The sequence below is a fragment of the Amblyraja radiata genome, chromosome 19 (genome assembly GCF_010909765.2).
Source record: "Amblyraja radiata isolate CabotCenter1 chromosome 19, sAmbRad1.1.pri, whole genome shotgun sequence".
Taxonomy (NCBI): Eukaryota; Metazoa; Chordata; class Chondrichthyes; order Rajiformes; family Rajidae; genus Amblyraja; species Amblyraja radiata.
Window position 1 is genome coordinate 14,489,813 of NC_045974.1, and position 25,395 is coordinate 14,515,207.

Below are 25,395 nucleotides of genomic sequence, written 5' to 3' on the forward strand. Positions count from 1 at the left end.
TGGTCTCACCAAGACCCTGTACAACTGCAGTAGAACCTCCCTGCTCCTATACTCTTTCTTTCTTCTTTCCAGTCTTTCTTCATATGAAAGTCCTGCCATTCCAGGAATCAGACTTATGAATTTATGAACTCAGCAGGTCAGGCAGCATCTCTGGAGGACACAGAAAGACGCAGGTTTGGGTCAGAATCCCTCTTCAGACTCGTGTATTGTTTCACTCAGGTATTGACTGCAAAACCACGGATCGCAAAGAATAAACTTGAGCAAACAGCCCTAAACTCATTAAACCCAGATTGAAACTGGTCTGGCACATTTGGACATGTATCAATTTCAACCACCTTGAGCGCATTTGATTAGTGCCAAGAATTCCAACAAGCCAGGTCCAGGTCATGCCTCCCCTTTAAGCATTTATATTGAAATGCAAATACGTTACAGTTCTTCAAAATCTAAAACTAGAAATGGGAAGGTTCACGAATCATGGTTAGGAATTTTCAGACCTGCTTTGTCTGGATGAACCTTTATTAAAATTGCAGGGACATTATAGCACTCCTGTAATTTTCCATAGAATTGCAGAGATTGTATTTCAGAGCTCAAGGGATCATTGCCAGTATTTCTACGCAACTGGAGGCTCCTCCCAGTCATCAACCTATTATTTTATCCTCGCCTTGTTTACTTTTAATTTTCATGCAGACAGAAGGATTACATGGCATTAACCTGGGTGGTTTCCCTCTTGTCTAAAGGCGGCACAGTGGCACAATGGTAAAGTTGCTGCCTTACAGCTCCAGAGATCCGGGTTCGATCCTGACTACGGGTACTGTCTGTATGGAGTTTGCACGTTCTCCCCATGGCCCGCGTGGGTTTTCTCCGGGTGCTCCGGTTTCCTCCCACTCTCCAAAGACATACAGGTTTGTAGGTTAATTGGCATTGGTAAAATTGTAAATTATCCCTTGTGTGTGTGTAGGATAGTGTTAGTGTGGAGATCGCTGGTCGGCACAGACTCGGTGGGCCGAAGGGCCTGCTCCCGCTCTGTATCTCTAATCTAAATAAAAAAGTGGGCCCCTGGCCAACACCTGGAACAAACAAACACATTGCTGTTCACGAGAGTGATCTGCATGAACTGGCTTCCACAACTTCCTATATTAAACCGACTATTTTTCAAGAGCACTTATCCGCACATGCAGGGGTTTATAAAATGCTGTGATCATACAAAATTTACAAAGTAGACACAAGAGAAAAGTAGACTTTTCTTTCCAGAAAGTCCTCATATCAGTGTCCACAATCTATCATGAGTAGTTCTGTGGTTACGTAGTCACTCAAAACATTAACCCTGACCTCTCCCAGACTGGCCGAACATTTCTTGCAGGTTCATTTTTTATTTCAGATTTCTAGCATCTGCAATATTTTGCTTTCTCATCAATTGGAGTGGCATCACATTCTCTGCACCAGAGGAAAAGAATCCTATCATCACCTCCTCCTCATAGAACAAACAGGCCTCATGCAAAGAAGCGACACAGTCAGCTAGCACCCCACCCACCACCTCCACTAAACCAATAAACTTTCCGTGAGTAAAGAAAACAAAAGTACATGCTGTATCCCATGACTGGTCTCATTAAAGCCCTAATTACTGCAATACTTCCTTATCCTTCTTCTCTACGCACTCTGATAATGTACCATTTGCCTTTCTGACGTAGTGCTGAACCAGCATATTTGTTTTCTGTTTCGTGTGCTCCAAAATGCTTCTAATAACTAAAAAAAAATCAATTTTCCCATTATTCCAACCTCTCATCTCTCCCACTAACACCTGCCATTTTCTTACCCAGCACTTAAACGAGACAAAATCTTTTTGTAATCTCTTTGCACAGCTAATGCTCCCACCCAGCTATGCAATGTCAGCAGTACTTCACACTCCAACTCCTTATCCGCCTCTCCGTAATAACCTGCAAGTAATTGAACCCCAAACACTGATCCCCCCCCAATTACACTGCCATTCCAAACCTGATCAATCCACTGTTAATACATCACCCTAAATCCCATGAGCTGCAACCGTGCACAATACCTCGTGACAACTTATTGATATTGGTTCATTATTGTCACGTGTACCAAGATACAATAAAAACCTTTTATTTCATTATTGAAGAGAGACGGCCAGTCGAATCAATATGTTTTAATTATCTTTTACACAAAGGGTGGTGAGTGTCTGGAACGAGCTGCCAGAAGAGGTTGTTGGGGCAGGCATTATCTCAGCGTTTTATGCCCCTGTCCCACTTAGGAAACCTGGACGGAAACCTCTGGAGACTTTGCGCCGCACCCAAGGTTTTCATGTGGTTCCCGGAGGTTGCAGGTGGTTGCTGGAGGTTGCAGGTAGTGGAAGCAGGTAGGGAGACTGACAAAAACCTCCGGGAACCGCACGGAAACCTTGGTTGGGGCGCAAACTCTCCAGAGGTTTACGTTCAGGTTTCCTAAGTGGGACAGGGGCATAAGAAACATTTGGACAGGCACATGGTTAGGACAGGTTTAGAGGTATATGGACCAAAGGCAGGTGGGACTAGTGTTGGTCAGTGTGGGCCAAAGGGTCTGTTTCCACACTGCATGACTCTATAATACAATACATGAATACAATTAAGCCGTACACAGTAAAACAGGTGGAGCAAAGAAAATATACCAGCATGCAAAATATAGTTTTTCAACATTGCAGCATTAATCAAATGCATCCTGAGAAAGTATGACAGAGTCCCTCACAGGCCCATCTACTTTGCAACTCCCAAACCAACCCGAAATAACAATTGGGTCTGTTACGCATGATTTCCTTTCATTTAAACTGTGTTGGATTTGCCTGGACATTCATTCGTTTAACTACACTGTTGCCACACTCAAGTAACAAATTGCAGCATTTCCCCATAACCGACATCACGCTGGCTGGCCTAAAGTTCATGGGACTTTTTTCCTTCTGCTCCCTCTCCTCTTCTTTTTTTTTGAGGAGCATTTTTAAATCCACAGGGCCCATTTTAAAACAAATCGGAAGATTGGAGGCAGAAAGCTGCCCAGATGCAGGGGTCACTAAAGCAATGAATTTGTCAAGACTTTATCCCAGTTATTTCTCAGTTTCAGTTTAGTTTATTGTCACGTGCACTGAGGTACAGTGAAAAGCTTTTTGTTGCGTGCTAACCAGTCACCAGAAACACAACACATGATTACAATCCATCCTTTTGCAGTGTGTAGATACATGATATGGGAATAACGTTTAGCGCAATGGTAAAGCCAGCAAAGTCGCATTAAGGATAGTCCGAGGGTCACCAAAGAGGTAGATAGTAATTCAGCACTGCTCTCTGGTTGTGGTACGATGATTCAGTTGCCTGATAACAGGTGGAAAGAAACTGTCCTTGAATCTGCTTTTTCTACTACTACTATTTATTTCCTGATCCTTACTCACACTGGATCCTCAGCTCCGCAACATTAACAGTGGACCATTTGTCTTCTGCTGTAAATTAAACAGATATTTGATTAATCTGTTTAATTATTTGCTTACTCTCTCTTTTAATATAAAACTATCCGCTGGCCCTCTCTCTTCAATAATGAATCTCATATCTATTGGAGATTAGATCTGCTATCTCTCCTCTAATTTAATATATCTTAATCCAATCTATCCAGACCACATACTTAATTCTCACACATTCATCTCCGCTCACTTGAAAGGAGGTCAAAAAAAAAAAAATTTCACAATCATGCTTGAAAATAACGGAGGTAGAAGATGTGCGCAATACCCAGCATGAACGAGCTCCATCAGGTATATTTGGCACTTCCAATACTTGGTCCTGTTTTCATTAAAAAAAAACGAGAAAAATAAGAGTTGTTTTTTTTGGAAGGGGGAACCCAAAAAAATGTTTTTAAAAAAAAGGTCACCATCTCCTCCAGCCTGCCTCATCATTCAATATCTTGACTGATCTTCACTTAATCTCCTCTTCCATGCTAGATCCCCAGGGCCCTTAATTCCCTGAGCTTTTAAAAACGCATCTATTTTCACTCTAAATACTTCCAATGATCCAACCTCCACAGTCCCTCAGGGTAGAGACTTCCAAAGATTCACCACTGCAGTTCCTATGCAACTTAGTTTCGTACGGCCACCCACTAAATCTGTGACTATCATCCGAGATGTTCCTTTACTCAGAATCTCGAGGAGAAAGCAAGGCAAGAAAGGCAAATGGGAATATTGAAAACAGTGGGCCATTCACCCTGGGCTGGGTAGCAGCTGGAGGGATAATTGGTGTTTCCAACACTGGTGTGTAGAGGAGGCATGTAAGGGTTAAAGATCAGGTCTCAGTTTTACAATGGGATGACGAAAATGACATCTGCGGAAAGGATTACAGTTTGATGAAACTTACTTGAATAATTCTTGCCCTATCATTGCTATCATGATTGGAATTTGCATCTAAGTTATATTCAGTGAAGCTACATAGTCCTACATATGGATTTATCAAAGGCATCAAGGTCTTGTGATGTTGTGAATGGGAGAAATTCTCTCCCAATGTTCTACAAAGTCTTTGGCCCTCAAATAGCTCCAGCAACAGCAATAAAACCTCTGCATCATTTGCGAGATGTGTGCAAGCATTCTGTTACAATATGATCAATCTCCTTTCAAATCTGTCCACCGACTCTCAGGACCTGAAGACTTCACTGGAGAGCCTCTGACTATCTTTTAGTTTAGTTTAGAGATACAGGGCAGAAACAGGACCTTTGGCCCACCGGGTCCATGCCGACCAGCGATCCCCGCACATTAACACTGTCCTACACATACTAGGGACAATTTTTTACATTTACCAAGCCAAATAACCTACATCAGTCTGAAGAAGGGTTTTGGCCCGAAACGTTGCCTATTTCCTTCGCTCCATAGATGCTGCCTCACCCACTGAGTTTCTCCAGCAATTTTGTCAACCTACGTACCTGTATGTCTTTGGAGTGTGGGAGGAAACCGAAGATCGATCTAGGAGAAAACCCACGCAGGTCACGGGGAGAATGTACAAACTCCGGACAGACAGCACCCATGGTCAGGATCGAACCCGGGTCTCTGGCACTGCAAGCGCTGTAAGGCAGCAATCGTAACCCTGTTCCACTGTGATCTTTAATCAGACTTTACTGGCTTTATCTTGCACTAAACATTATTCACTTCATCATGTCTCTGTACACAGTGGATGGCTCGATTGTAATCCTGCATTGTGTTTCCGCTGACTGGCTGGTACGCAACAAAAGCTTTTCACTGTACCTCGATGCACTTGGCAATAAACTAATCTAAAACTAAACTCAATCTGCAACACAACGTTGCCGCATGATGCTTGATATTCGCATCTGATAAAAATAAAACCAGGAAAATCAAGACTACAGGAGCAAAATCTGAAGTGAAAACTGAAAATGCTGGAAATACTCAAAAGGTCAGGCAGCATTTGTGTATGAAAAAAGTTAACATTTCAGATCAGAGATCCTTGGTCAGAGTTGGGAAAGGAACACTGGATTTCAACTTGAAATGTCGATCAAGCCCTGGTGTCCACAGATGCTTCTCGACTCAACGAGTTTCTCCTGAAGTTTGCTCTTTGCAAATAGAAAACACATCGGTTTCAAATTGAGCAAAGGAACAACGGAACGGAATCCCAGAGACGGGAAGCAGAATTTTTACAAAGGAAAGAAAGAAGAAATAAATTCAAGGTAAAATAAAATAAAAATACTACAGGAGCTTGAAATCCATACTGGACTGGAGTTTAATGGCGCACTGTCATCCAAGCAGTGAGAAAGAGTTCAAGGCATCGACTTTCCCGCCCAGAGTTTTGGCAATTAAAAGTAAGATGGAACAGGAGAAAATAAAGCAACTAAACTAGAGTTTACAGCCGTACATACCACTCTAATTTAGTTTAATTTAGTTTAGAGATACAGCGTGGAAACAGGCCCTTCGGCCCACCGTGTCCGCACCGACCAGGGATCCCCGCACATTAATACTTTCCGACACACACTCGGGACAATTTACACTTATACCAAGCCAATTAACCTGCAAACCTGTACGTCTTTGGAGTGTGGGAGGAAACCGAAGATCTAGGAGAAAACCCACGCAGGTCACGGGGAGAACGTACAAACTCCGTACAGACAGCACCCATAGTCGGGATCGAACCTGGTCTCTAGTGCTGCAAGTGCTGGTGATAACTTCAGTCACCTCACTGTTTGGATGAGAGTAGAAACATTAACAGAACTATCAAATTTTTAGGTGACACGATTGAAATCAGGCTCGTTGCCCGGGGGCAGAAATTCTTGCTCGAGTTAATATTGGGATTGGCCTGAAAATAGAGGAGCAATTATGTTTCTAAATTCAGTACAAAGTGAATTTACAGAAAACTCTGCTTTAAGTGTCAAATAGGTCAGGAGGACACTTTTTTTTGTGGCAAAAGTAAATGTAATAAATTTACAAGAATAATAGATTCTTCTTCTTGTAAATAAATTTACAAGAAGAAGGATTTCATCGTTCTATCTGGGACATAGGACAATAAAGCACTCTTCTCTTGAAACAGGACTACTCAGAGGAAAGCCACAGGTCACAGGGAGAACGTGCAAGCTCCTCACAGACAGCACCGGGTAGCAGTATCAAACTCATGCATCATCACTCCTCGCTGCACTACCACACTGACCCAAGGGAACGGTTCAACAAGCCAGCAGCTTCAGCGCCTTCTCTACTGACTTCTGATTTGGGGTGTTGCTCTTCTAACAGCTCCGATACATGGGATTAATGATCGGATGATGTTCCTCTCTCATCTTCTGGCTAGAAGAGTTTAAAATTTACTGAGTAAATCCGGGCCTCTTTCTTGGCAGTTGTAGACAATGCTTGAGGACCCGAAGGTAGTGAGGTTATGCTTCAGTAACATCAGGCACTGGCGGGATGTCATCTGGACTACTGTGTAGAGTGTTAGTCTCCTTATTCAAGGAAGGACATTGTGTTGGAAGCAGTTCAGGGAAGGTTTATTAGACTGACCCTTGGAATGGGCAGATTGTCCACGATGCATGAAGCCACTGCAGTTCTGAAGTGAGACTTGCTTGATTGAGACATAAACCATCCCTGGGGGTGGGGGGGGGGGGAATAAATCACAAAGATGCTGGAAAACGTAAATAAAGACAGTCAAAATACCAACAAATCCACCACCATAATACAAAGTAAAACAAATATTCTTAAATATCAAATATACTGAGTATTAAACAACTACATTACAATCCTTGTCAAGGATACATTCCTTCAACCCCTCCCCCGCGGTGCCTAGCGGTCCCGGAAATCCACCAGGGTGCCCGTGGACAGCGCATAGTCCCTCTCTAGTGCCACCCGGGCACTGACATAACCCCGGAAAAGGGGTTAGCGCACTCTTCCGCCTGGTGGCGTGGCTGATGACACATTATTGGCAACAATGCTGAACACAGACACTAAAGGGTTAAACACCTGACAGCATCTCAGTTGTAAAATAGCATTGGGAAAATTACATCAGCCGTATAGATTATATTATGATGACTCTTACTTGAACTGTTCCCACATTTTAACTATTATCATGACAGTGATTAATATTCTTATCGTGTTCTGCGATATTGCACCATCCCACATACGGATTTATCCAAGGCATCAAGGTCTTGTGAAATTGTGAAATGAAGAGTAGTCTGCCCAACATTGACACCTCAAGGACCAGCAAACTCTTTGAGATTGTGATGTGCACAATACCCTTCACCTCTCACCCTTCTATCCACATAACGGACGAGTATATCAATGGTCCACTGGTTTGGAACATTAGCTATGAGTTTGAGTTTAGTTTTTTGTCACGTGTACTGAGGTACAGTGAATAGCTTTTGCTGCGTGCTAACCAATCAGCGGAAAGACAATAGGTGATTTTAAATCGAGCCACCCACATCGAGTGCTCCCAGCGAAACCGATGCATTCACAGGGAGAAATGACAGCACCCGAGGCAAGGTCCGAACCTGGTCTCTGGCGCCGAGAGGCAGCCCCTCGACCAGCTGCACCACTGTGCTATTCTCAATGTAAGACAAGCACAAATCACGCATCTTTTTCTATAATTTAACCCTTCCAGCCCTGGCCATAACTTTCATGATTTTGTTCACTTGGCAATCTCTACGAATGCTGATTCACCTTTTAGGAAGAGCCCTGATCTCAATTGGATTTTATCCAAAATTACCAACTTTTCCAACATACACAAAATGTTCCCAGTCCAAGTAATAATCCATTGTTCAGTATTTCAAACTATTTCACCACAGAGACTTTTCTGCTCACTGGTCACTCATGGTGACCAGTCAGGTTCTGGTCCACAAGTGGTTAAATCCACTGGGCAGCTTCACGCTAGGAATGTGTTATAGGAATCAGACATCTATCTGGATCACTAGATGGAGTGACGGTGCGTTGAAAGCATCCCAGTGAACATACATACACAAAGTGTTGGAATGCCCGCCTGTCCAGGTTCAGCACGATTTAATGCACTTTACCCACAAGGGTGTACTCTGTAACTTGCTTGGTGACTGCGGTGACCAAACGGCACTCAATGGAACTGGGAGAGAGTCAGAAATTAAGACAATCTCTTAATAGGGGGCAGCACAGTGATACAGTGGTAGAGCTGCTGCCTCAATGCTGGAGGCCCAGGTTCACATATATGTGCATAAACACACACTGAACTTTATTTTCTCTTCTATTATATTGTTTACAGTGTACTATGTTTACATATTCCATTGTGCTGCTGCAAGTAAGAATTTCATCGTTCCATCTGGGACATAGAACAATAAAACACTCTTGATTTGACTCTTGAAACTGGACTACTCAGAGGAAAGCCACAGGTCACAGGGAGAACGTGCAAGCTCCTCACAGACAGCACCGGGTAGCAGTATCGAACCCAAGCATCATCACTCCTCACTGCACTACTGCACTGACCCAAGAGAATGGTTCAACAAGACAGCAGGCTCAGCGCCTTCTCTACTGACTTCTGATTTGGGGTGTTGCTCTTCAAACAGCTCCGATACATGGGATTAATGATCGGATGATGTTCCTCTCTCATCTTCTGGCTAGAAGAGTTTAAAATGTACTGAGCGAATCCAGGCTCCTTTCTTGGCAGTTGAAGACAATGCTTGAGGACCCGAAGGTAGTGAGGTTATGCTTCAGTAACATCAGGCACTGGCGGGATGTCATCTGGACTACTGTGCAGAGTAATAGTCTCCTGATTCAAGGAAGGACATTGTGTTGGAAGCAGTTCAGGGAAGGTTTATAAGACTGATCCAAAGATGCTGGAAAACTGAAATACAGACAGTCAGCAGGTATGGAGAGTGTTTAATGCTCCAGATCCCTGGCCCCTTCACCAGAGCTGGAAGAGGCAGGACACAAATGGATTGTAACTCAGAGAGCAAGGGAAGGGAAGAGGTTAGAAAGGGGATGCCTGCAAAAGGGTGGAAACCAAAGATGTCCAAGTGACACAATGCTCTCAGTGCTTCCAGTGCCGAGAGAGTAACATTCACGCTAGAACTGACAGGCACAACGTGCTGGGAATCCGATGCTGATGGGACTTGACACACTGCACATGGAGAGGAAGTTCCCTCTTGTGAGAAGATGCAGAACTAAGGGGGGGGGGGTGGAATCAAGCTTTAATGTAGTGCCCCATTGAAGGGATGAAACAACAACTGTTTCTCTCGAGAGTTGAGCGTATTTAGAGCGCTCTCCCTCAAAAGGGTGCTGCAAGCAGAATCTTCGAATACTTTTACGGCAGAGGTCGATCGATTCTTGATAAGTAATGGGTTCAGTTCAGTTTCAGTTTAGTTTATTGTCACGTGTACTGAGGTACAGTGAAAAGCTTTTTGTTGCGTGCTAACCAGTCAACAGAAAGACAATACACGATTACAATCGATCCATTTACAGTGTACAGATGCACGATAATAGAATAACGTTTAGCGGAGAAGATCATAATTAAAGTAGGAAATGTTGCTGTAGGAATAGAGATTTAAGAGTGTGGAACGATTGTAATATGTGGTTGTAGATCTGTCTCTGTGGCGAGCACGCAAATAGTCGCCTGCATCTTGGAAGCATGCTACCAAATCTCAGAGAAAGTTTCATACCAAGCCAATGTAGATGAAGGAACTAAGGACACAGCCAGAGAAGCAAGTTTTAAATAAGTGTTTTAAAGTTTAGAGCTTGGGTAAAAGGCAGCTAAACACACAATGGATGGAGCAATATTAATAGGGGATAACACATGAGGCCAAAGATCTCTGAGGTTTTTGGTCAGAGGCTGGGTGGAGGAGAGAGATGCAGAGAGTCAAAAATCATAAAGAGGGCTAGAAAATAACATAAATACTTTTCTTTAAAACCTCCATCCAGCCACCATCAACACAGCAGGTGACAGACGGCAAGTTTAGTTCACCCGTGAAGGAGTCCTGTAACAGAATACAATTCACCAATATTGATACAGCAGAGTTACGTAGATTGAAAGCTCTGAAAAGGGTTTTATACTCTGCTTTGAATCACATTGCCTGAGTGTACTGGTCTGGAAACCAGATGGAGATTTTTTTAAATGGGATAAAAAAAAATGGCCAGAACTTTGCAAAGCGTCCCAATTTTCAATATAAACATACGGATTGTCAAGCCATCCACCCAGACTATTCTCACCACAGCAGCCCCAGGCCTAGGGCTCCAATTAGAAGGATTACTGTCACACAAATTAGGTATGGGCAAGGACAAAATGAGCTTAATTAACCACTGCAATTTAAACCACCCAGACTCTCTCCCAACCCTTCAGCTGCCGGCTGTTCGCTCTCTCCCGGAGCAAGGCCACCCCCCCACACTACCCGACGTCAGGAGGGTAAGGTCTCGCGGTGGGTGGGTCACAGTGCCATCACCCAGAGGGGCTCATTCTGCTGGAACATCTACCGGGCAGCCACACAAGCCTGATGCAAATGCGGCAACTTAGTGAGGAGCGGCTCGGTGGCGCAGTGGTAGAGTTGCTGCCTTACAGCGCCAGAGTCCCCGGTTCAATCCTGACTGCAGGCGATGTCTGTACAGAGTTTGCACGTTCTCCCCGTGACCTGCGTGGGGTTTCTCTCGTTTCCTCCCGCAGTCTAAAGGTGTACAGGCTCATTGGTTTGGTATCATTGTAAATTGTCCTTAGTGTGTGGAGGATAGTGTAAGTATGCGGGGATCGCTGGACTCGGCACGCCGAAGGGCCTGTTTCCGCGCAGTATCTCTAAACTAAACTAAGTGGTGGGAATGGGAAGGGGACTGTGGACAAACACAGAGGCTCAGCAGGTGACCCCGACATCTCTCAGCTTCTGAGACTCAGGCCCTCCAGTGCTGCTAGCATGCGGCGTTTACAGGTTCTCCCTGTGACCGCCTGGGTTTCCTCCCACGTGTGGTTGGCATGTTAATCAGTGATCCTAATGTAGATGGGCGATAGCACTACAGAAGAGGGGTGGTCCTTTATCATGTATCTGCACACTGTGAATGGCTCGATTGTAATCATGTGTTGTCTTTCCTCTGGCCGGTTAACACACAACAAAAACTTTGCACTGTATATTAGTACCCGTGACAATAAACTAAACTAGTGGGCATCAGAGAAGTAGGGGAAGGGGACTGATACAATTGCTCTGGTATAGATGTTAAGACACAAATGCTGGAGTAACTCAGCGGGTCAGGCAGCATCTCTAGAGAGAAGGAATCGGTGACATTTCAGGTCAGAGCCCTTCTTCAGACAGGTATAGATGTAATGGGCTGAAAGGACTCCTTCGTCATTATGAGAAGCATGAGAAATAAAATCAAAAAGGATGGCAAAAGGAAGATCAGGGGAACTTAAAGTGGGTGGGAACTGGTCTGGTAAAAATGCAAGGAGGCAGGGACATCAGAAATAGGGTGAGGGCGGGAGAAGCCAAGTTAGCGAGGCAGAGGTAGAGGTTGTAGATAAGACCACGGGTCTAAGTACATCTGCGCCTGTCTGTAGTCAGAGTGTGTCCACGTGTACTTGACCCGGAGATACATCTGGAATTCAACGGTCTTAACCCCCCGTGCTACTGGATCAAAGCCTCGCTCTGTGAAGATCTTGTAGTAGCTGGTGGACTTGATTTCAACAGTCCTCTTCCCTGTACTTTCTTTATTTTAATGGCTCTGGCACAGACGTGATGAGCTGAACGGACTCAGTCCTCGTCGTGAGAAAACAGGGAAAGAAAAATCGAAAGGATGGCGAATGGAAGATGGTCTAAGAAGGGAAGGACGGAGGTAAAGCCCAACATTAAAATAATTCACGCACAGGCATCTTCTAGAACAGGATTGTACAGTACATGAACAGGGTCTTTGGCCCACCACGTCCTGGTTAAACTAACCTCTTCTGCCAGCATATAATCCATATTCCGTCATTCCCTCCATTCTGGTCCTCAACAGCAAATGGTCCTCGATCCCCAGAGTCTGTTGCAATGTCCGGCTGCTGGAACTTCTACTCAGACAGATTTCTGGCTTTGTCATTCAGAAGCTCCGACAAAAATCACTGGGCACACCCCAGAGAGGCCCTCTGGCTCATCCCCTGCACACGAGCTCTTTGGAAAGGTTCAGCTACACCCACTCCTCGATTGCAATCTGCAAATCTATTTTTCCAATTTAACTTTTGATTCAATTCTCTTTTGAAATTTACTATTGAATCCACTTCCGACATCCTTGCCAACAGTGCATTCCGGATCATGACATGAACAGCGTTAAAGCTCTTCTCCCTCTGGTCATCTTTCTCCATCTGTGGCATTGGCTTGTGATCCTCGTCCACTCCTGTCTATTTCCCCCGCCCTCCCCCCATCTCATCTATCATTCCTCCTCATGAACACTTTTATTAAATCTCCCCTTAATCACCTCGGCTGGAAGAAGTGTCAGATAATATCTAAATTCTTCACGTAACAGAAATACCTCATCAATTATGAAAATTTCATAAGGTAGTAACTCTGCTAAATGAATCCTGTTCACACACCCCTTGATATAGAGTGATAGAGTGTGTAAACAGGCCCATTGGCCCAACTTACCCACACTGGCCAACATGACCCAGCTACACAAGTCGCACCTGCCTGCGCTTGTGTCCATACCCCTCCAAACTTGTCCTATCCATGTACCGGTCCAACTGTTTTTTAAACGTTGGGATAGTCCCAGCCTCAACTAGCTCCTCTGGCAGCTTGTTCCATGCACCCACCACCCTTAAAGTGAAAAAATCTAAGCTTTGCAGTTTTCTAGGTGAATACAATGCAAGTCCTCGAGATTATAAGGACTTGCAACCACTCTGACTCTACGACGGTCTGATGTGACTGATGAGTCCATTGTGGGACCTGTACATGGTTGTTGCTGGGGCAAGAAACACTTTGCAGGGCAGAGGAATGGATTGGAAGTCCCTGCACTTCTGACGTTTTATAGTAGGTGTTTGTGTGCCCTCAACATGTGCCATCCCTGAGAGTGTGTTGTACATTTTGAGCAGTCACGGGCCAGAGATTCTCACAAGTCAGTGAAGATTTCTTCATGGAGGAACGTCCTTGGATTATTTGCTCTGTCCACTTGTTGTACCACTAGCTTCTTTGTTTCAGGAGTCCAGTGATGTGCCTGCGAGTGGTATAGCCTGCCAATTGGATTGGACTGAGGGGCAAAAGGTTTTTGGTGCTGGAGATAGACAAAGTGTTGGAGTAGCTCAATGAGTCAGGCAGCATAACTGGAGAAAAAGGATGGGTGATGTTACTAGTCGGGACCCTTCTTCAGACTGGAGACTGGTGCTGGAGATGTTGGCTGGGAGAGGATTGACTGACGTTGACTTGCTAATCTCATCGGGGATCTAGAGGTTTGTCTGGAGGTTCATTGGTGGCATCTCTCCAGCGCTCCGACATACCTACCATAGGTAGTCCATGTCTTCTTAATATAGATGTGGAGAGGAATCACAGACCCTTGCTGAGGTTATACTTCATTCACAAGGTTGACTGAATTGTGAGGAGCTTGGTCTTTACCCTCACCTACAGTCTTGCTCGATCTAACCGGTGCTCAAGGGCATGCAGACATGGAATAGACATTTGGATCTTCTGGACTATAGGTTCAGCTGGATATTATTTTACTAATTGAACCCGTGAACAACTATAAGCAGTCATTTTTAATAAGGGAGGAGTTCTTCCCATAAAGTCATACTAGTAGTGTAACCTGTAACCTAACGACAACAGAAACTAAACATCAGTCTGAAGAAGGGTCCTGACCCGAAATATCACATCTATGTTCACCAAGGATGCTGCCTGACAAGCTGAGTTTACTTTCGAGATACAGTGTGGAAACAGGCCATTCATCCCACCGAGTCCATGCCGACCAGCAATCACCCCGTTTTCTAATCTGCACACACTAGCGACACACTACAATTTACCAAAGTCAATTAACCTACAAACCTGTACGTCTTTGGAGTGTGGGAGAAAACTGGAGAACCCAGTGAAAAACCACTCAATCACAGGGAGAATGTACAAACTCCGTGCAGGCAGCACCCATGGTCAGGATTGAACCTGGGTCTCTGGTGCTGTAAGGCAGCAACTCTACCGCTGCACCACTGTGCTGCCCCAACACCAGCACTTGGTCTTTTTTTCTGTAAGCCAGCATTTGCAGTTCCTTGTTTCGATAAAAACCAATGCATCATGACCTTCGCCCAGCAGAGTGGCCCTGTATGGTTCATACATGAAGGGCAATGGATAAGTGGGCTAAAAATAATGGAAGTGGGCAAATCTGTCGTCACTGTAGATCAGGATATGATTACACATCAATTCAGCATTCGGAGCCATCTATACAGAACACCACAACCATAACCCTTCACTGTAGACAGATCCTGTAGACTCCGGTGATGACATGGATAAGAGTCGAATGATTTGTAAAAAAGGTGGAAATATGTTTTTAGTTCTTTTGTTCATTGCCTTCAAAACCAAATACATGATTTTATTTCTGCAGCAACTTTCATAAGCACAGGAGGTTCAAAGGTATCCATCACTTAAATACTTTATGGCACAGATTATTCCTCAAATTGGAAATTTAGCAACCAATGAAGCTCACACAAGCAGCAGCATAATCCCCGGAGGAGTCTTAATTAATTTTTCTCAAGAAATAATGTAAATCAGGACATCTTGGTCTTCTACGAAAAGCTCCGTTTTCTATCCAGGAGTTCAATCAGCATCCGAGTTTTAACATTCCTATGTTTTAGTTTAGTTTAGAAATACAGCGTGGAAACATGCCCCTCCGCCCACCATGTCCACACCAACCATGCACTAGTTCTGTTATTTCCCACTTTGTACCCTGGTTAGCATACAACAAAAGCTTTTCATTATACCTCAGTACACGTGACAATAAAGGGCGGCACAATGGCGCAGCAGAAAAGTTGCTGCCTTACAGCGTGTTCTGTCTGTACGGAGTTTGTACGTTCTCCCCATGACCGCGTGGGGTTTCTCCGAGATCTTCGGCTTCCTCCCACCCTCCAAAGACGTACAGGCTTGTAGGTTAATTGGCTTGGGTTTGTATACTTGGTATAAATGTAAATTTCCCCCAGTATGTGTACGATTGCGTCAATGTGCAGGGATCACTGGTCGGCACAGACTCGGTGGACTGAAGGGCCTTTTCCCACACTGTATCTCTAAACTAAAATAAACTCAACTCAGTCGGGCAGTATCAAAGGCTGTAATGGGTCCCTCTCTGATGAACTCAATGCATTCTACATTCGTGTTGGACAGAAGATCAGCGATGGAATGCCACTCGCCCCAATAGTCTCAGGTACACCTGCACTGAAGGTTTATTTTGGAGATAGATTGTGGAAACAGGATCTTCAGCCCACCAACTCAAGGTCAACCATACACTAGCTTCATGTTATATTATGTTAGTTTTATGTCATATCCACTTTTGCATCCTATACACCCGGGGCATTTTACAGAACAATATGCAAACCATCACTCTTTGCAATGTGGGAGGAAACCGGAGCACCGGGAAGCAACCAACACAGTCGCAGGGAGAATTTACACAACTTTGTACGGACAGCGGTCCATTGTCAGGATCGATCCCGAGTCTCTGCCACTGTGAGGGAGCAACTCTACCTCTGGGTCACCGTGAAAGATGGTTCCTCCAACAGTGCAGCTCTCCAGCAGTCCTGCCTTACATTTGTATCGATTAGAGACAAACTCTCAAACTTGAGGCCAAAGTGCCACCACTGACTGAGCCCAACTTGGAATTTAATACTGCAACAAGCAATTGAAAAATAAAACTTTCCTCTCCTCACACGACATGAGGAAAGGAATGAAAATAAAAATCAAAGGTCTCGATGCATCAGCCGGTCATTAAATGATATCTGCATCAGCTGAAGAATTTCCTCTTTTTTCCCCTGTGGGTGTGAACAGAATCTATCGGTCACAGACAACTAGTTTACTCGGTCTTACCATCGTGGCTCTATATATGCGTTTTCATTAGGTCACTATGGTAACAGGAACATTCGGAAGGATGAAAATAAATTCCCTCTCCCACATTACCTTCTTTACATAGAATTGTGGAATCCACAGCCCACACCACTAAACCAGTCTACATTGGCATTTGTGCCCACCCTATGTCCCCCTCCCCCCCTCATCCATCTATCAACATTACTCTTCATGCTCTTCTTCCCTTGTTTACTTAAGAGCTTCCCCTTCAATGCAAATGTACATTTGCCTCAAGTGCTCCCAATGAGCAAACTCCATTGCACAAAGAGTTTAGTTTAGTTCAGAGATAAAGCGGGGAAAAGGCCCTTCGTCCCGCCGCTGGTCCGTGCCGACCAGCATTCCCCGCACATTAACATTATCCCACACACACACTAGTGAAAATTTACAGTTTGACCAAGACAATTAGCCTACAAACCTGTAGTCTTTGGAGTGTGGGAGAAAACCTACGCAGGTCACGGAGAGAGAGTACAAACTCGTTACAGACAGCACCCGTAGTCGGGATCCAAAGTGGACCGGAACTTGACCGCTGCGCCACCGTAACGCACTAAATGGAGGTGTTGTGAATTTCCTATGGGACTTTTTGGCCGGTACTATGAAACAATCTGATGTCACATCCACATTATCTGAACTCGCCCTTCTAGAACGAAATTCCAACTTATTCTAATATCATCCTCGTGCTCAAACTATCCTCCTTCCTTCTCAACTTCAATAGGCAACTTCAGCACCGCAAAACTGCATTTTTTAAAAAATGATTAAGTGTACGTAAGACTGTAAACTCCAGGGAGACTAGTTTAGTTTAATTTAGAAACAGCATGGAAACAGGCCATTTGGCCCACCGAGTCCACGCCAACTATCGATCGGCAATTCTTTCTACGTAATCTCACTTTCGCATCTACTCGCCACACACTAGGGAAAATGTAGAGGCCTATTAAGCTACAAATCCGCATGTCTTTGGAATGTGGAAGGAAACCAAGGAAAACTTAGATTTGCGAGACTTTATTTCCCCATGTATGAAGTCATGCTGACTATCCCTAATCAGTCCGTGCCTATCGAAATGTTGGTAGCTCCCGTTCCTAAGAATCCCCTCCAACAACTATCCCACCACTAAAGTCAGGCTCACTGGCCTGCAGTTTCCTGGGCTTGTCCTTGCTGCCATTTGAAGTTTAGTTTAGTTTAGAGATACAGCAGGGAAACAGGCCGTTCGGCCCACCGGTTCCGCACTGACCAATGATTCCCGCACATTAACACTACCCTACACACTTGGGACAATTTCCAATTATACCAAGCCTATTAACCTACAAACCTGTATGTCTTTGGAGTGTGGCAAGAAACCAAAGATCTCAGAGAAAGCCCACGCAGTCACGGGGAAAACGTACAAACTCCATGCAGACAGCAACCCTAGTCGGGATCGAACCCGCGTCTCCAGCGCTGAAAGCGCGGCAAGGCAGCAACCACAGCTGCGCCACCGTGCCGCCTTCAGTAACGGTAAGACATTAGTCTCCCTCCAGTCTCCTGTAACTTCATCTGTGGCTAGAAGTGATACAAATACCTCTGCAATATTCCCCATTATCTTTGCCCTTACAGCCACACTTCCGGAACAGGTCCTGAAATAGCAGTGCCCGGTCACAGCTGGTAGAGCTACTGCCTCACAGCACCAGAGGCCCGACATTGGGCGCTCGATCCGTGGAGTTTACAGGTTCTCCACGTGACCGTGTGGGTTACCTCCATGTGTTCCAGTTTCATCCCATATCGTAAAGCCTTGTACAATTGCCCTCCATGTGTAGGGAGTGAATGAGAAACTTGATAACCTAGAGCAAGTGCAAAGATGTTTTCAATGGTCTGTGTAACTTGGTGGGCCAAAGGACCCGTTTCCACACCATATCTTTAAACTAAAGTAAGGTACTGGATTTTAAAAAATGGATTGAGGAATGGTTAAAATCTTCCTCCTTTTCAATCCAGGAGTACTGAGCCTATTTATCGTCTCGTTACTGCATAGGCTAATTCACCCAAAATTGAAAGTGGGAAGAGGGATAGCGTAAACAAGCAGAACTTGATGTATTTTGCCCTAAAATGACGTGTCAACGCACATCAGGACACTGGCGAGCCTCCCTACTCTTGCCCAAATATTTTCTTGCCATTTGAACAAGCAGCTCGAGTCTCGGTCCAACACGTTTTGTGAAAGACTTAACATGCGCACTAGTCTAATTTAAAGCTTTGCGTTTGCCAAAACTAATTATCAATGCCCTGCTCCCAAAATATTTAAGATATTATTTACATCAACAGTTTAAACACAGAAAAAGTCACAATTATAGTGCAATGCATTTGCCACTGTAAGTAGCCCATGGCTGAACAGTCTAGTACTAGGTCAGTTCCTCACAAGGCTGCCTCTCAAAAAGGGTATTGTATAAGTTCCATGTCTCCGGAGAACATTGCATAACTGCAGCTTGTTTTCTGTAATTCATTGACCCATGCCAGAAAGATTATTCGAGGATTAACAGGGTGGTTTCAGGATGAATTCCTGCAGACTTTCGTTTCCCAAAGACTGTGTATGAAAACAAAAATTTTTGAGAGCTTAACAATGGTTTTGAAGGATAGGGTGCGTTTGGATCTCACTTTCAAAGATTCTCTCGCTTTCCCAGAAGGAGGGGAAAATTAAAACAAAAACTGCACAAGCCGGCTGCATGTCATTGTGAAAGCAGGGCATTCAACGGCCTGCAGTAACATCACTTAAGCAGCAGTGTGCTGAGGAATGCTGCCTACTAAGTTAATAGTGTGTGACTGGACAGCACGTTAGACGTCTTAGACAAGAACAACTATATCCATTTATCTACCACTTTGAATGCTGCAAAACATTCCAGGCTGCAGTGTGGGAACATTATCAAACACAAATTAAATGCAGAGTCTAACTAATAGAGCAGATGACCACAAACATGGACACGAGGAGTTTTAAGGATCATCTTAAAGAGTTGGAGAGGTTTACGGAGATTTATTCAGGGCAGGTCTAAAGACACTGGCAATGGAGCGATTCAATTCAGGGATGATCACAGGTCAGGAGGGCGGATATCTCAAAGGAAATTACAGACAGGAGATCGCAAAAATTTGTAAATATGGGTGCGAACTTCTAAACTCAAGCCCAATTACCAAAGACAGATACAGTGCTGTTGTAACTCAGCGGGTCAGGCAGCATCTCTGGAAGAAAAGGATGGATGGCGTTACGGAGAGATGCTGTCTGACCCCCTGAGTTACTCCAGTACTGTGTGTCCATCCAGCCCTGTTGTAGGGTTTTTATTTACATGCCAGGGAGAGGGAACTTGGGGAGTTAAGCTTTGTTGTAAATTCTTGCCTTCATTTGGCACCTTTCAAGGCAAAAGGGCATTTTGAAACACACCACTCAATAAACTGGTTTTAGAACGCAGTTATTTTTATGACATGGGAACCGAAAAATAAAAATTAATTAAAATAGCCTCATTACACATTTGCTTTAAGATTAGTAGACAGCATTTAAATTACTTCACCACATCCCAAAATAATCTAGACTAGACTGGCACTCCAGTCTGTAGAGAGCTACAGTACCCAGCAGTGCATTTACTGGAGACTACTAACGTCTGTAGATCATAAGAGAAAGGAACAGAATTAGGCCATTGGGCCCATTAATTCTACTCTGGAATTCAATCATGGCTGATCATCTCTCCCTCCCAGCACCAAGCCCTGCATAACTCCGCTAGTCATTGGCAGCCAACCAGAAAAGCCCCCTTTATTGCTACTCTTTGCCTTCTGCCATCCAGCCAACCTGATATCCATGCTAGTATCTTCCCTTTGATGCCATGGGCTCTTATCTTCCTTAGCAGCCTTGCGTGTGGCACCTTATCACGGATTTCTGTACAATCCTCATTTCTCTAACATGAACAACTTTTACTTTCTTATAACTGTAGAAATGAAATTAAAACTAGGCCCGGAGATTTGCTGCCTCACAGCGCTAAAGATACGGTTAGATCGTGACCTTGGATGCTGTCTGTGTGGAGTTTGCACGTTCTCCCCGTGACCGCGTGGGTTTCCTCCCACATCCCAAAGACGTGCAAGTTTGTAGGTTAATTGGCCCCTCTAAATTGCCCTGAGTGTTTAGTGGGATAACTATGGTGAATGGGTGGCCAATGGTCATCAAAAGACTCGGAGGGCTGAAGGGCCGTTTTCCTGCTGTATGACAATGACTATGACCTGCAGGAAATGTCCACAGTCACCAGGAGAACATGCAAACTTCACATAGTCAGCACGCGAGGTCAGGATCGAACCTGGGTCTCTGGAGCTGTGAGGCAGCAACTCTACTAACTGCACCTGTATACTGCCCAATGGAAATGGGCGAGCAGAATGCAACAGGAGCGAGTCATATAGTCCCTCAACCAAGTGGTCATTCAATAAGATGTTGTTTCACCTCGTCTGCAGACAGCCTTGCTCACCCTAATGTGTAGAAAGGAACTGCAGATGTTGGTTTATACTGAATATAGACACAAAGTGCTGGAGTAACTCAAACGGGTCAGGTAGCACCACTGGAGAAAAAGGACGGATGACGTTTCGGGTCGGGGCCCTCTTCAGACTTCTGTCTGATGAAGGGTCTCGACCCGAAACATCACCCATTCCTTTTTCTCCAGAGATGCTGCCTGACCCGCTGAGTTACTCCAGCACTTTGTGACTATCTTGCCCACCCTAAAATCCATCGGCATCAATTCACACCTCCAGCATCTTTCGAGAGGAGCATTCCAGGTTTGACACCAGACTTGGGGAAAGTGCATTTGTTGATCTCAGTCGAGTCTTCCAGCTCTAGTTTTAATTAGCCCTTCTCTCCTAGATTCCCCACGAGGACGTAGATATGCTGTATCCACTTTATCAAACCCCTTCATCTGCAGCCTCCTGGGAACATTATCAAGAGCGGGCAGGAATGGAAAGTGAGAAGAGCAGATGGAATTTAGCTTCCTGTCGAGAAATTATTAAATATAGCCATTTCAAATCTGTCATTGAGATGTTTCTATTAATTCTTATTAAATATCATAACCTCAAGCTTTAAAAGTGGACATTTTTAATAATAAATTTGCAATATCCTTAAATTAAGTTTCAGATTCATTAAACCGCAGACTACATTTACTGGTACTATTAAAACTCAATTTTAAACACATGATGCAGTCAGTATATACCTTCCCGAGTTCTCCCATGCCTCTTCCCTGTCGCCTGGGCAGTTCTTCCAGGTTCTAATCTCTCTTCAGTACCCAAGTGGCGTTCTACCTTTGTGAAAGGCAACGTAATTGAGGTCGTGAAGATTATTCATCCAGGGATTGAGTCACAAGCTAGGCTCCAATGCACCTTTGGCAACATTGCCCCTAACGTGTAGGAAGGGAAGTCTTCCCTGCCTCCTAATGTTGGAACCTCTGTAGAGAACTCAACTGACCACATAACGTGGAGTGTGCAAGGTTGGGCATTCAGTACACATCACATGGGCTAAAGGCTTAGCGATAGACACTAATTATCGGTAGTGACAAACCCATGTCTAAAACCTTTTAAGTAATCGAAAAAGACATTATGTTTAATTGTGAAAAATCGCAGCTCCCCGAGACATAATGCATGATTCGACACAGAGTGCTGGAGTTACTCAGCAGGTCAGGCAACATCTCTGGAGAATGCGGATAGGCAACTTTCTAGGTCGGAACCCTTCTACAGACTGATATGCACAGGTACAGAGAGTAATTAGGAAAACTTTTAATGTTCTCATTTATTGCTAGGGGAAATGGGTATAAAAGTAAGGAAGCGATGCCTCGATTAAGTAGAGCATTGGTGGACTACTCTGCAGAGTTTTAGTCTCATTTAAGGTAGTATGTGAGTGTATTTGAAACTGTCCGAGGAGGCTTATGAGGGTAATACTTGGAATGGGCAGGTTATCTGAGAATGACTGGTTCGACAGTGAAAGCTGTATCTTGCGAGAGCTTAAAGCGTGTAATGGCACTTGACTGAACGCAAGATCTTGAGCGGTCTTGACTGGGTGGATGTGGAGAAGATGTTCCCTCTTGTGGGAAAATCTTTAACAAGGGATCACTGTTTAAAAATAAGACGCCATCCATTTAAGTCAGAAATGAGACAGATGATTTATTTCTTTGATGGTTGTAAATGTTCTTCAAAGGGAGACAGTCTTTGAATAAGGTAGAGCTAGACGGATTCTTGATAAGGGGATGGAAAGATTTTGAAGGGTAGCTGAGATCACAATCAGATCAGCCTGGATTTGACTGAAAGAGCCAATAGTGTTTTATTGTCATTTGTCCCTGATAGAATGATGACATTCTTACTTGTAGCAGCACAACAGAAAGACAGTGGGCTCGAAGGGCCGAGTGGCCTCCTCTTTATAGGAAGCAGTGAACATAGGCCGCCGAAAGTGCTTTGTAAATAAAAAGTGATCCAAAGCACTTCATAAATGTTATCTGATGGGAACCGACAGCAACACACCTGGACCAGAGATCAAAAGCTTGGTCACGGAAGTAGGTTTCACTTCATTGCATGGCAGCAACAGTTTCCCACACACACGCACATACTGCTGATATTCAGCTTCAACATGGTCAACACCACATCGCTTTATCCTGCCCTACTTTAAATTGCCGCACTGCTCGGCCTATGTCTGGTGCTGAGCGAACACACTTCTTCTTTCCTCAGTGGGCAGATTGAAACCACTGTGGCAGCTACCAAGGGCAAGCTCCAGCAGCTCCTAATGCCCCTGTCCTACTTAGGAAACCTGAATGGAAACCTCTGGAGACTTTGCGCCCGACCCAAGGTTTCCGTGAGGTTGCAGGTGGCTGCCAGAGGTTGCAGGTAGTGGAAGCAGGTAGGGAGACTGACAAAAATCTCCGGGAACCGCACGGAAACCTTGGGTGGGGCGCAAAGTCTCCAGAGGTTTCCGTTCAGGTTTCCTAAGTGGGACAGGGGCATAAGTCATCAACTCTATCCCTCTCCTTGCCAAACATCTAACCCAGACTGTTAACAAACCAGGCATACAATACAATACAATACCTTTATTTGTCATTTGAACCTCACATGAGGTTCAAACGAAATTTAGTTTCATAAAATGAATCACTTCTCATCCAGATGCATCACTTTTCATCCAAAGACAGATTCCAACCACACATCCAGGCCATTATAAAGACAGTTTATTTTCGCCACCGTAATATCCCCTGACCATGGGCAGCACGGTGGCGCAGCTTTAGAATTGCTGCCTCACAGCGCCAGAGATCCGGGTTTGATCCTAACTACCTGTGCTCTCCGTACAGAGCGTTTACGTTCTCCCTCTGACCTGCGTGGGATTTCTCTGGGATCTCCTCCCACACCCCAAAGAAGTACAGGTTTGTAGGTCAATTGACTTGGTAAAATGTAAATTGTCCCCAGTGTGTTAGGGTGCAGGGATCACTGGTTGGTGCGGACTCGGTGGGCCGAAGGGCCTGTTTCCGTACTGTATCTCAAAACCAAACTAAAAACTAAACTGTACTTGAAGCCTCGAACCCACCTTTATTGTTGGTTATTTCAAAGCCCTCCTGGTCAGCTACTGGCTTTTTACCTTTGCCAACCCAGAGATCACACGCCCTTATTAACATGGCCCAAATCCTGACCATCCATCATCTCTCAAAAGCACCCTTGTGGTGCCAGCATTGGGACAAATTCCAACAAGCCTCTCACAATTGACCGAATATCAGGGTACAAGAAATAGCTTCAAGTTCCATTGTATTTCACGCTCTTTGACCAAAGGTAATTTATTGCTGAAACTAACGACCTTCCTGTACAGGTCCACCGCCGATTTTATAGCACACTTGGTTCCAGAGTCTTTCTGGATTTTACGTCTTGCTGGATCAACAGAGGTCACGGCCTCAGGGGGCCGAGAAACCTCCCTGCTATGGGAACGGATCTGCCGGGCCGGAGATCCAGTGGCAAATTCAACCTGCCGATCGGCATGGAAGTCCCAATGAGGTTGAGAATGTCCACCTCTCCCGGCTTAGGCACCACATTTTCAGGGGGACTTCCTGCGGAGGGGGGATTTTGTCAGTATTGGGGGGGGGGGGGGGGGGGGGGGGGGAGGAATCACCAGTTGACAGAAAATCGGTGGCGGACGTGTACTATATTCTACTTGAAACTGTCTGATGCCGAGATGCATAAAGAGTGTTTTTCCACACCATGGAGAGAAATGCTCATCACCACACTGTACTAAAATCAAGTTACACTGTAGCCCCACATGGAATTTTAATCTGATCTGTTATACATGCCAAAAATACCAGAGATTAATCTAGTGTGTCTCCAGCCAGACTGTCCTGAAAGTCACATCTCTTCTTGTACTCAAGACTCCAGATGAATATAATACGACCAGTTTCAATGGGCAATTCTATTCCTTTCCCTCACAAATAAGTTCATCAATAGTTGAGCCAAGATGGAATGTGGTTCCCCACAGCTTTGCTCTTCAAATGCATCGGAGTCTGATGACAAGACACCAAAGGAGAGACTGAGCACATCATCATTTTGTTTTACAATCCACAAGTGACAAGTGTGATTTTGGAAGGTAGTATACTGCTGATGAATCTGCTTGCTGCTTGGCTGAGATTAACAGTGTGAGGCACCTCCTCCTTCTTCCTTTCCATGGAGATGGTTCAAAGGTACTTTATGATTCATTAACGGTACGTTACATGTACCGGGGAACAGTGGCATTTATTCAGACTAACATCAGGCTGACGACACTTGCTCAGCCAAAACTTGGACTCAGCAGTGATGCACCACACAGTTTGGGCGGCAACAGTAAAGCTGCTACCTTACAGTGGCAGAGACCCGGGTTCAATCCCGACAATGGGTACTGTCAGTATGGAGTTTGTATGTTTTCCCTGTGACCACGTGGGCTTTCTCCAGGAG

At 44.7% G+C, this 25,395-nt stretch overlaps 1 protein-coding gene across 5 annotated transcripts in view; it reads right to left on the reverse strand.

Moving 5' to 3' along the window:
• Positions 1-25,395, reverse strand: part of hipk2 (homeodomain interacting protein kinase 2) — a 193,069-nt gene that overhangs the window by 144,947 nt on the left and 22,727 nt on the right. Inside the window, exon 1 of one of the 5 annotated variants that reach the window (XM_033037735.1) lies at positions 12,364-12,814. The exons of 2 other annotated variants lie outside the window; for them this stretch is intronic. In XM_033037735.1, the coding sequence (XP_032893626.1) occupies positions 12,364-12,502 (139 nt within the window). In that variant the 5' untranslated portion in view covers positions 12,503-12,814. Of the gene's footprint in view, positions 1-12,363; positions 12,815-25,395 lie in introns of those variants that run through there. 2 more of the 5 variants (XM_033037733.1, XM_033037734.1) reach the window with 2 other exon arrangements.